Source organism: Pelodiscus sinensis, chromosome 1 (genome assembly GCF_049634645.1).
Source record: "Pelodiscus sinensis isolate JC-2024 chromosome 1, ASM4963464v1, whole genome shotgun sequence".
Lineage (NCBI taxonomy): Eukaryota > Metazoa > Chordata > Testudines > Trionychidae > Pelodiscus > Pelodiscus sinensis.
Window position 1 is genome coordinate 239,629,669 of NC_134711.1, and position 12,969 is coordinate 239,642,637.

Here is a 12,969-nt window from a genome sequence, read left to right on the forward strand (position 1 = left end):
TACTCAGAGCTTGAGAGGAATTTCAATGCAGAAATGTGGGGTTAACTCTTAATTAATTTTTGCTTTGCAGTTTGCCTTTAAATGTTTTCCCTATTGTCTTTGGGTCAGTTTGCCTAGCAGGCTCCAGCACTGTAGTCTGACAACAAAGATCCCATGTGCTATGAACAAGGTATTGAGGACATTACAGATGCTCCCTTTCTTTTCAGCAGTTAATTCCAAGACCCTTTCTCTTCTCTTATTTAAAAAAACAACAACACAGGCCCATGGACATCTCGAGGAAGATAGTTGGACCTTATATAAAGTACATTTCCCAATAACTGATAGGAAAAATATGAAGTTCTAACTTTGTTTTTATTCATTCCTTACTCATGTTACAGGTGTTTGGATAAAAACCATGTAATGTATTGACTCAGTAATTATAATACAGTACTTAGCTCTTGGGGTCAATCCTCATTGTAGTACCCAGCCTGAGGGGATGGTCTCAGGGCTGAGGAAATGCATAGGGCCCAGAACAGAAGCTGAGGAATTCTGTCCTAGAGCACAGAATGGCTGCAGAGTTGCCCTCTGAGAGGTAGATGCTTCTTCAGTCAAGCAGCTTTCTGTGCATCTGCCTCAGGGAGATAAGAGTGGACTGGAGAACTTTTAGAGCTGCAGAATCTCTGGCCTCACTCCCTCCTCTGCTGTGCCCCTCAATATGTAGCAGACACAGACTCAGCAGTGCGAGATAGGGACTGTGTACTGTCTGTGCAGTGTCATCAACACTCTTCCCTCTGCCTAGTGAAGGAGACCCTGCACAATCATTAAGGCAGGATTTGCTCTCAGGTGTCTGATAATTGTTAAATACTTTACAAACATTAACTAACCTAGGAATACTAAATAATTCTGTTTCCTTTTTCTTGTGTAAAAAATTAGAAGGAAAGTTTTGCAGAGGAGTACATTCACCGCTGTCCAAATGATCTGAAGAGCTTTATCACTCTTTATTTGATTTCCCATTGCTAGTTGGGTAGATGGGATAGCTACTATATATTTGAGAGGGGTTGTCTGTTTGTTTGTTCAAGAACTCCTCCTAAACAGCAAGAGCTTGGACCACCACATTCAGTTTACAGCTTCCTCTAATCAACACTTAAAGCAAAGTAACTGTTTGGTTGTGCATGAAAATGGGATGTGCCTGGAATGGGATTGCTCCTCATAAAATCATACAGAAAAGAGACAGACTCTTTTGTGAAAGGGGCTGGCTGAGGATGCTCCTCCCATCCGGGACTGCCTCAACCCCAAACCTCCCACCCTCCAGATGTTCTTTAGGAAGGGTGATGGGGGCTGAAGCTCTTCCCTTGATTCACACAGGGACATTGCTGTCTGTTCCCCTTTGTCAGGGAGCGAAGGGAAAGGGCAGTTTGCTGCATTCCTCACTCTGGCTGAGGAGCACAGGGGGCAGACAAAGCTGGACTAAGGATGTTAAATTTAGATTAATCAACTAATCGAATAGTCAATGTAACTTGCATCGACTATTCGATTGGTCGGTAAGAGTGCCTCTGCCTTTGAAATGTAGCAAGAGCCCTGCTGGCTTTTGCTAGGTTTCAAAGGTGGAAGTGCCACGGGGAGCATGGCCAACGAGGGATTCAAGCAGTCCCCCGCTGGCCCCACGCTTCCAGCAGCTCTTTGCTTTTGAAATGTACAAGAGCTTCCCGGGGCTCCTCCACTTGCTGCCTATCTCTGATAGAGGCAGCAAGAGGGTGGGGGGAAGCAATTAGTTGAGACACTAATCAACTATCCGATACACTGGCCTGGATTAGTCACTTACATCCCTAACCTGGACCTACCCTAGCTGGGGGACATGCACCCATCCCCAGCTGTGCCCGCTGGTGCTGCAATGGCCGTGGAGAGGTGCTTCTCACCTGGCCCCAAGCTGTTGTGATGAGAGAGGCTTGGATTGTTCTCTCCTCCCAAGGTAGCCTGCACACTGAATCCCTCATCCCCATCCTCATCCCACAACAATGATTCAAATGAAGCATGTACATTTTCATATTATTACAAAAAAAAAAACCCCACCAAAAATTGAGTTAAGACTCAAGCACCACTGGCTAAATCTTCTAGTTTGGATATAAGATTTGAACTGAGTATTAGGATAAATTACTTTTGTCTTCATACTACAGCAATTCATATATGACAAAACAGGCCATTTCCAAATATATCAGTACCTCCATGGATTAACCAAAATATTCCTACCGGCTGGGAGAACTCGCTACTCTGTCCTCAGCAGGGAGCTGCTGCTGTCGCTGAAGGAAAAGTGCCCTTAACGGCTAGGCAGGGCTCATTAAGCAGCTCCGGGGCTATGCGACCACACAGATTAGAGGGCACCTTGGTAGAGAGGACCCCCCCTTGATGCCTGGAGAGCATGTGGGGTCCAGTGTCTCCCGGATTTCTGCTTGGTGTACTAAGTGGCACTTCTCCTGCTGCACCTGTTCCTTGGCACACTCTTCCGTGTCACTGCTACCCAGGCGGCTCAGGTGGGAAGTGAAGGGGGTGGGGCAGCCTGCCAGAGACAGGAGCAGAGCAAGAAACAGTCCCCCACCCCTTGGTATGTTTCCAGCTCGCTTGGCCCCTGTTTCTGGCATCTAAGCCCAAATGGGGAGCAGAGGAAATGAAGTGGGCCACTTCCCCAGCTAGGGTGTCTCACAAGCAACCGCCACACTGCACAAAGCAGAAACCTGGAGCAGCCAGAAGGAGAAGTGGCTGGTTCCATCCCTTTCATTACCCACCTAGGCCTGGGTGCCAGGCTGTGTCACAGGTAGCCACCATGTACAGTCAGCAATCTGGAGTGGCCAGCTTCAGCCAGCATGAGAAGCAGCTCCCTCCTGCTCCCCGCCCAGGTCTGGCGGCCACAGAGAGCAACCAAACATGCCCTGGGAGAGGTGTGGTGGAGGACAGCAAACCCTCACAAGTTACTCTGGGTTAAGAGTGTGGTTCCCTACCACTTCCCCTCTGAGTGGAAAATGAGGCCACAGAGAAGAAAAGGGGCAATGTGCCTGGACCCCAATTTGCTGGAATTTGGCCCTGTGTTTGGAAATCCCCAGAAGTATTCTTGATTTAAGGCGCATCATTTACAGTTCCAATACATCATGATTATTATCCCAATTATTCTTGGGTTAGTTTGGCAGGGACACTTGTTCCTTTGAAATATAATTATCTTTTTAGTATCTCGGTTTTCTAGCATTTGTGAGCTTTCCATTATTTCATTAAATTTATTCTACTAGAAAAAAATAAGAATAAAATGTAATGGAATGTTTACTGTTTGTTTCAGTGCCTTTAATAATAACCGTAACCTTCTGTGCACTTAGAACATCCCATTTCATTTCAGGACATGAATGCTAAATTAAAACCTGTTTAAGTCCACTAAGTCCTCTACTTTATTGTACTCTCTTTAGGTTTGTTGAAGCAAAAAAACGCTCCTCTCTGTTTAGGCAGCTAACAAACAGCTTTATTAATTAATAAAGCACAGCATGAGCCAAACGTGGTTCCAGCAAAGCTGGGCCCAGTAAGGCTGGCTAATACAATTAATCCTAGTATTTTATACCCTTAACCAAACAAGTCTGACGTCAGGGCAAGAAATCAAAGTGAACTTCAAAGAGGAATTATTATCAGCAGAGAAAGAGACAGGTTTAGAGGGAGTTTGAGCTTCAGCTCAAAATAGTTCATTAACACATTCCAATAGCGCATCCTTCTGGCCTCTCCCCACCTCGGTGAAGGCCAGTTCACTCCCTCTAGTATACATGCAAACACAAGAAACTGAAATGGCTTTTGTTATACAGAATGGCTTCTAGCTAAATATGAAATGGTTTCTCCCGGTTCTTAGACCAGACTCATTACCATGGTATCTTACAGCCTTCCAATTGTGCATTAAATGACATGACTGTCATCTGTCATGTATTTACTCTCTCATCCTTTCCCATTAGGGAGAACCATGTGCAATGGGGTGACTTGTTTTAGCAGGACCTTTTATTTTTAATGAGCATACCTGTTGCTATTTGTGTGTATGATTATGATTATGGTGATGGAGGAGGAGAAGGAGGAGCACCTCATTGGTACTGTACAAAACAAAGAAGATCACAGATTATTGACAACTTTTCTATCAGGGTGTGTGTGGAATTATACAGGTATCAAAGATATCAGACAACAGAAATCACTCAAAATGGAAATGGAAGTAATGGGCCTGGGAAGCTTCACAAAAATATATAAAGCATATGTTCAATACAGGTTATTGGACAGGATCTTTGATTTCATCCCAACAAGACTCAAAACAGCGAAATATGCATAGGTGAGGTTTCTTCCTCAATCAGAAATTAGAAATTGCTAGAGCTAAATATTATGGAAAATGACAACACATTAGGGAAAAATAACTGCGGGAAGAATGCATGGGCCCTGATATCTTACTCTCTGTAAATCTAAATGACACCCAGATATAGACAGTTTTGATGAAGAAAGATTTCACACAAAAGATTTGAATGAAATAATCATAATAGATCCTAGAATACTTATCTAGACTTAGCCTTTATAGCTTTAAAGGGAATCCATAAAGGTTCACTTCAGGTCCTTGATGAGGCAACAAACCTAACAGCGATCGGGGCACTCCAAACAACATAGTCACCACTTTAGTTTCTCATTGTGCTGCTAAAGGAGGAAGATCAACAAACAGATAGCTATAAAAAAGTCCAAAAACATTTAAAAATTGATTTAGAATTGTGGGTTTTGCTTATTATGACGTAAGAAAGCAAATTTGATACAAGGGAATAGCCTAGGACAGTGGTCACCAACCAGTAGATCGGGATCCACTGGTAGATCTTGGAGCCTCTGATAGGTGATCCTAACTGGTTTGGCAATGAGGCTATCAGATACCAGCACTTCAGCTCCCACTGCTGTGCATCTCCTGCCCTTTCCCTTGGAACTCCCCCACCCCCACCCCCACCCCAGGGAGCCTCCTATTTGCTGGGCAGGGCAGGGCAGGGAAGGGAGAGGAAGGTTGCTGATGTCAAGGTGCCCCCTCTCCCACTCTGTGTTCTTTCTTCACAGAGCAGAGAGGGGGACACAACAGGACTTGGGAGGGAGTTTGCTGGCTGCTTTTGGGAGTAGCCCAGGGCCAAGGTAGGGGTGAGCCTGCCTTAGCCCCATGGCACCACCTTCCAGGAGCCACCTGAGGTAAGCAGTGCCCAGCTGGAGCCCACATCTCAAACTCCTACCCCAGTCATGAACCCCCTCCTGCACCTCAAGCCCCTACCCCAACCACCCCTGCATCCAAACGTCCTCCCAGAGCCTGCACCTAGAACCCCCTCTTGCACCTCAACTGCCTACCCCAAAAGCAGCTCAGAGACCCTCTCACACTCCACATCCCCTAATCCAAGACCAGAACCTGCACCCCAACTCTCTGCCCCAGCCTGGTGAAAGTGAGGGAGGAAGGGCTAGAGAGGGAGGATGGAGTGAGCAGGGGCAGGGCCTTGGAGAAGGGGCACAAAGGAGGTGGGGCAAGGGTATTTGGGTTTGAGGTAGATCTTGGATTGCACTTAAATTCAAAAAGTGATCTTGTGCTTAAAAAGGCTGGAGACCACTGGCCTAGGAAGACTTTGGAAAAAGTATCTGACTTGGAAGGATCTTTAATTGTCCTGATTGTTTGCTTGTCCTCTGGCCAAATAACTCTAATATACTATTTAAATATACAGCTTCAACAGAAAAGATTGATGGAGCCCATACAATGGACCGTCCCAAAGCTCTGTGGGTAGAGTAGTCACCTGAGCAATAGGAGATGCTTATTCAAATCTTTTCTCCCTTGTAGCAGAGTGGGGGGAATTGAGTTTGGTTTTACCCCATTTCAGCTAAGTGTGTCAATTACTGGTCTACATGCTGGCTCTCTCTTTTTCTGGCTCTTTTGTGTGAAATGAGGCAGATTCCTATCTCTATCTCACAAATGATGACTTTGGTGACTAAGCGGTGTGACTCCAAGAACAGGCTCTCAGGTGTGGCTATCCAGCAGAAAGAAGCACTTATCTGCAACCTAGGGTGTAGTGCCTACCACCAAGAGAGGGGCAGGGTTTATGGCACACCATTTTTGTCAGCACTTCCCAGCTTTGGTGGTTCTCAGCCTAGCATGCTGGCTTTTGTGGATTTTTGAAGCAAAATGCAGGACAATGTAGCACTTTAAAGACTAACAAGATGGTTTATTAGATGATGAGCTTTCGTGGGCCAGACCCATACCCATCTCTCCTCATTCATTGTATAGGAGCTTAGGCTCAGACTTTGTGGACAGCAATGATGTCCCTGTGATTTTCTATTTGAAGGCTCGGCATCACAACAGCTAAACCTCTCTGTGGATCTGAGCCTTTGTCCCTATCCTGTGCTAAATAGATACAAGACAAATTCATCCTCGTATAACTACATTTGTACCATAGTGCAGTGAGTTCTACTGAGTTACTCTAAGGATAAATATGGCCCATTTTTCTTAGACAGACCTAAAGCTCATCAAAAAAGAGTTGGTATAAGGTATTGGGCTTGCCTTTGTTTACAGCTAGGTCAGTTGAACTCACAAGGCTATTTTAAGGTAATTTACTTAAACTGGTGCCAAAGGCTTTATGAACACTCTTATTTCACTTCAAACTAAACCAAAATAAAATTTTAAAACCTGTTCATAATCTACTTAAACTAAGATGAAATAAACCAAGTTTAATGCAATTGGAGGGTTTATACAAGGGTTTGCAACTGTTTAGATTCAACCCTACAAATTGACAAAAAAAAAAGCTATTGTAATACTTTGGATTTAGATATTTTAGTCAAATAATTTGAAAGTGCTTTATTAATCTTAAGAAAATAAAAGCATCTCCACTCTAAGAGAAAGGATAGTCCATTGCTTGGAGTGCTACTTGGAGAGCTAGGAGACCCCCAGTTTAATTTTCTGCTCTCAGAGATTTCTTGTGATAGAAATGTAGCCGTGTTAGTCTGGTGTAGCTGAAACAAAATACAGGACTATGTAGCAGTTTAAAGACTAACAAGATGGTTTATTAGATGATGAGCTTTCGTGGGCCAGACCCACTTCCTCAGATCAAATAGTGGAAGTGGTATATATGGTTGTGACTATTTTCTTCCACTGAGGAAGTGGGTCTGGCCCACGAAAGCTCATCATCTAATAAACCATCTTGTTAGTCTTTAAAGTGCTACATAGTCCTGTATTTTGTTTCAGATTTCTTGTGTGACATTGAGTAAATTGCTTAATTTTATCTGTGCCCCTTTTTGAGTTTCCCCAACCATAAAATGGGGGTAAGAGCATGAGCTTGCCCCACAGGGGTATTGCAAGGCTAATCACATGATTGACTAGGAGGCGCTATAAGTAAAGGGGGCCACATAAGCAGATTACCTTCCTTTGTTAGCTAACTACATTTTAAACTCGTATCCTGCAAAGTTTTTAGTCACCTGCTTAACTTTTAAGTAGGTGAGCAGATCACAGCGGGAAGTGCGGGCAGCAACGTTAATGGAATTAGAGCAAGGGCAGATGTGATACCCTCCCTGTGTCCCAGCAGGCCTGGCCCCTGCACGGAGAAAGCCCTGCGAGGCCCGAGGGAGAAGTGCTCAGCAGGCGCTGCAGCCAAGCCTTCGCGGAGCCCGCGCTGGGCGGCCGGGCGGAGTCCCCGCCTCGCTCTCCCGAGGCCGCCTGGGGCCGGAGGCGGCGCTGGGACAGGAGGCCCAGGCCCCTCCTCTTCCTGCCGCTCGGGCTGTAGCTACACCGCGCCCTCCCTGTCGCCGCCCGCCTGTTGTAGCTACACCCGGCGCGGGCTGTGCAGCGCCCGCAGCTCCGCCTCCAGCGAGACGCCCCAGCTCGCGGGGCGGGGAGCCGGAGCCTGCTGCCATGCTGCAAGCCCGGCTGGCCGCTGCCTCCCGCCGCCTGCCCTGCGCCGAGCGGGGCACGCTACCCGGGGCAGCCCGCCGAGGGACTGGTGCGGCGGCCGGGCTGAGCCGGGCCTCCCCGCCGCGCTGCTGCTGCTCTGGAGCCGCGGGGAGGTGGATCAAACCCACAGGCCGGGATACCGGGATCCAGACCTACAACAGCCTGAGCAGAAGCAAAGAACCCCTAATACTGGCCAAGGCAGGAGTGGCGACCTGGTAGCGATTTAAATAGCATTAATCAGTGGCCAGCCCAATGCAAAACATGTTAACCTGTACAGTAAATATGTTCAGGGTCCACTCTGCGGCCCCCTCAAATCATGCTGGGATGGTGTGTGTGTGTGTGTGGGGGGGGGGGTGTTTCTGTCAGTGTTTTACTTCTTTTACACGGATTGCAAAGGGATCCAGGCTGCCCAGCTAATCAGCATATTGTGGGATGTTTGGTTAATGTATCTGATTTTAGTAGTTCATATCAGCAGGTAATATGGCAAACAGCTTTTGATTACCTAATTATTTGTTCTTCACTAGATCTTCACTTTGTTCACAGGTATAGCTGTGGGCCAACAGTATACGATCATGCGCACCTTGGGCATGCTTGGTGAGTTGTTTCAAAATGAAAGGAGGAAGACTGTGCATTGATATTTTATTATGTCAGGTAGGGTTGGAAGAAACCTAGGGTATGTGTACACTGCAGTTAAACACCTGCAGCTGGTCTGTGTCACTGACTTGGGCTTGTGGTGCTCATGTTATGGGTTGTTTAATTGCAAAGAATAAGTTCAAGTTTGGGCTGGAGTCCGGGAATCCTTCCCCTGATTTATAGTACTTGGGAGGTGCGCCATCCCTCCGTATCTCCTGCAAACATCTTAATTGCTAAATGGGGTGCCTCCTGGTGCTCCCCACTTGTTCCTCTATGTGGCACTCTCTGCAACCCCACTCCTTGCAGGTACCAGTCACCTATGAACCCAGGCAACAGCAAGAGTCTAAATATCTACACCATTGTTCAAGAACCCCATCTTAATTGCAATGTAGATATACCCCTAGTCTGCGTCTAGACTGGCAAGTTTTTCCGCAAAAGCAAGTGCTTTTGCAGAAAAACTTGCCAGCTGTCTACACTGGCCACTTCCGCAAGAACACTGACTTCCTACTGTCTGAAATCAGTGCTTCTTGCGGAAATGCTATGCTGCTCCCGTTCAGGCAAAAGCCCTCTTGCGCAAATGCTTTTGCGCAAGAGGGCCAGTGTAGATAACGTGGTATTGTTTTGCACAAAAAATCCCCGATCGCGAAAATGGCGATCAGAGCTTTCTTGCGCAAAACCGCGTCTAGATTAGCACGGACTCTTTTCTGCAAAAAGTGTTTTTGCGGAAAAGCATCCGTGCCAATCTAGATGCTCTTTTCCACAAATGCTTTTAACGGAAAACTTTTCCGTTAAAAGCATTTGCGAAAAATCATGCCAGCCTAGACCTAGCCCTAAGCTATGTCTACACTCATGGCTTCTTCTGTGAGAAATATGCAAATGAGGCCAAGCATGTAATATCACTGAGCCTCATTTGCATACCTAATGAGCCGCCATTTTTGCAGAAGAGGCTCTTGCGCCAGAAGGAGCATCTACACTGCCCCTTCTTGCGCAAGAAAAACCCTCTTGCGCAATGCCCTTATTCCTGAAAATAATCAGTGTAGCGGCATTGCGCAAGAGGGTTTTTCTTGCGCAAGAAGGGGCAGTGTCGACATTGCCCTGGTGTCCAGAGGCTAAGGAAAACCAAAAACCTGTGGTGGATAAAAAAATTAAATTGCTGTTCAAAGGACAAGCTGCTGCTCTTCACTTAAGAAAGCTGTTGCATCTTACCATAAATTGAAACTGAAAGCTAGCCTCATGCAATTATTTCCTGCTGAAAGCCATTCAGCAATGAAACAAATGGCTGATTTTGACTGAGGGGAGCTGCGTGAGAGTAGGATGTAAATCCCCATTTAAAAAGTTAACCAGTTAAACATACTGTTTAAACATATTGTTTAACTGGTTAACTACGGAGGACTGGGATCCTGCAGCTGACAAGCAGCTCCTCCAGACTGGCCCTCTGTGTGTGTGTGTGTGTGTGGGGGGGGGGGGGGGGGGGGGCTGCTTTGGCTGGGCTGGGCTGCCAGTTAACCAGTTAGCAGGTAAGGACAATGCTTACTGATTAACTGGTTAGTTTACAAGCAGGGATATAAAAGGCTATCTCATCCTGTTCAATTGCTATGTTCTTCCTCTGGGAGTTTCCTATTAGGATAGGAAATGCTGATTACATGCTATGGGATTAAAATTCCATGTGACCTTGATAAATTAGAGAATTGGTCTGAAATCCACCCAGTGAAATTCAGTAAGAGCAAGTGCAAAGTACTACACCAAGGGCTGGTCTACACTTAAAATGCTTTAGTGGCACAATTACATCACTTCTGTGTAGACACTTCTTATGCCAACAAGAGGCGTTCTCCCATCGACATAACCTTGCTACTGCCTCTCGGGGAAGTGGATTAGCTATGTGAAGAATTCTTCCATTGATCCAGTGCTGTCTACATGGGAGGTTAGGTCAGCTTAACTATGCTGTTCAGTGTTGTGGATTTTTCACACCACTGGCCTAGCTAGTCAAACCAACTTAATTTTCTAGTGTAGACAAGGCCTTAGGAAATATCAAATGCACATCTGCACAATGGGGAATAGCTGGCTGGCGGTAGGTAGTGCTGCTGAAAAGTATCTTGGGATTATAGAAAATCAGAAATTGACTATGAATCAAAATATGATGCAGTTGTGAGGGAGATTAATATTCTGTGGTGTGTTTTTGGGAGAGTCACATGTAAGACACAGGAAGTATCTGGCATGCTGTTCTTGGCACTGGTAAGGACTCACCTGGAATACTGTGTCCAATTCTGGGTGCCATACTTTAGGATAGATGTAGGGAAAATGGAGACAGTATAGAGGAAATCAACAAAAATGATAAAAGGTTTGAAAAACTTGGCCCATGAGAAAATGTTAAAAAACTGAGCATCTTTCATCTTGAGAAAAGAAAACTGAGGGAGGATGTGAACGTCTTTAAAGAGGATTGCGATCTGTTGTTATCCACTGACGGTAGAGCCAGAAGTAGTCTTAATCTGTGGCCAGGGAGATTCAAGTTAGAGATTAAGAAAACATTTGTAATTTTAAAGGTAGTTAAGTGCTGGACTAGGCTTCCACAGGAGGTCGTGGACTTCTTGTCACTTGAGGTTTTTAAGAAGAAGTTGGACAAACACCTTTCAGGCATTGTCTAGAATGATTTTCTTGATCCTCTCTGTGCATAGGGCTGAACTCCATGATCTCTGGAGGTTACTTCCAGCTCTAACCTTCTCCATAGCAGAGCTGATTGTAAAGCTGTCACTTGATAGTGTTTACTGTATAAAGAAACTGGGTGATATTTGCAGCATGTGACCATTATACATAAGATATTAGTTTGCTAGAAAGTTCAATATCGCTCAGTTAAAAGATTTTGAAAGAAGGGTGGCTGATATGCTGTGTGCAATTTGGATTTTTTTTAAATGAGTAATTGTGCCAATTGTTTATGAAATATTAACTTTAATAAACTGTGTGACGTACATGCTTGCTTAAACTCCGGTGGTGCAGACAAGTAAAAAGACTGTTAGAGCTGTATAAGCAGCTCTTTTGACCACATTACATACAAATTTAGGCTGCAAGAATGATTTTTCCTTTCATTTGACTTGGTTACTTTGTGTCAGCACTTTGAAAAGTAGGACAGATGGTTAACCTGGTAAGGGAACATTTTTAAGGTTGGTAGGGGCTCAGAAATCTTTTTTTTATTAATTGTTTGAAAAGCCTACGTGACTTATTTTTCCTCCCCATAAAAATGTTTGTGTTTTTGTGTTCTAGTAACAAACCAGTTTGGGTGTGTCTAGAATACCTAGTTTTGTCGACAAAAGTAGTTTTGTCGACGCTGGTATACCTCATTTTACGAGGCATAACACCTTCTGTCGACAGAACTCTGTCGACAGAAGGTGTTATTGCCTGTAACATTACGTCCAGACTACGGAGTTCTGTCGACAAAGCAGCTTGCTTTGTCGACAGAACTCAATGTGTCTGGACGCTCTTTGTCGACGGAAGTTTTGTCGACAGTATCTGTCGACAAAACTTCCGTCGACAAAACGCGGTAGTCTAGACGTACCCTTAGTGTATGAAGGATAGAAGAGTAGAGGGCAATTGGAAAGGAAGTATTTCACTTAAGGCATTTGATAACTGTTAGATTATCTGCGAGGGAGATTCTAATGTCCTCTGGGTTGAGTTGCCAATCCTACAGTTGTCAAGTAGACAAACTCCTACTATCCTGAAAGTTTTGCTTTCATCTGTACCACAAGAGAAAAATAAGTTTGGGCAGTATTCCTGGGGGCATTTTGCATCCCTGCACATGCACAGAATTCATGACCCTCACAGATTTCTTTGCTTCCCCACAGAAAAACTACTTCTGATGGGGAAGCCACAAGAGCAGTCATGAGTCACTCCACAGCTGTGCAGACAGGTCAGTTTGGGCGCTCAGAGCAGCGGGTAGAGATGAAAAATCACTAGGGCAGAGGGACTGGGCAGTCATGCAGGTCTGTGAGACAGACAGATACATACTCTGCTTTCAGCATGCTTGGCTTGGAGGGGCAGGGTTTGGGGGTGTTTCTTAGGGTTTAGGTGTGGGGGAGGCTTTGTCCCTTCAGGCAGAGCAGAATGTAGCAGCCGGCCTACTTAGTGAATTGTTCCCATTGTTCTTATTGAATTCTAGGGATTTAAATGTGTAACTGGTTAACTGATGAATCAGTTAAGGTTTATTGGTGGGGGCTGGAGCAGCTCCCTGCATGCTGTGGGGCAGGGGGCTCCTTCAGCCCCACTGGGGCTTGCTGTGGAAAAGGGCTGTAGGCCTCTCCTGGTTAAACAATATGTTTAATTGGTTAATCAATTAAACAGGAGTTTATATCCTGTAGCGAATTCTCCCAGGAGTATAAAATGGGTATAACAACTTTAAGGTTCATTTTTTTAAAAATTTTCTT

At 45.3% G+C, this 12,969-nt stretch overlaps 1 protein-coding gene across 7 annotated transcripts in view; it reads left to right on the forward strand.

Moving 5' to 3' along the window:
- The first annotated feature begins 7,414 nt into the window (after positions 1-7,414).
- CARS2 (cysteinyl-tRNA synthetase 2, mitochondrial) overlaps positions 7,415-12,969 on the forward strand; it is a 62,490-nt gene continuing 56,935 nt past the window's right edge. For 2 of the 7 annotated variants that reach the window (XM_025182910.2, XM_075918569.1), the window contains exons 1-3: positions 8,061-8,139; positions 8,468-8,518; positions 12,391-12,455. Coding sequence is in view for 1 of the 7 variants with exons in the window: in XM_075918552.1 (XP_075774667.1) it covers positions 7,886-8,139; positions 8,468-8,518 (305 nt within the window). In the remaining 6 variants the exon portion in view is untranslated. Of the gene's footprint in view, positions 7,472-7,719; positions 8,140-8,467; positions 8,519-12,390; positions 12,456-12,969 lie in introns of those variants that run through there. The other 5 variants (XM_075918559.1, XM_075918552.1, XM_075918553.1 and 2 more) reach the window with 5 other exon arrangements.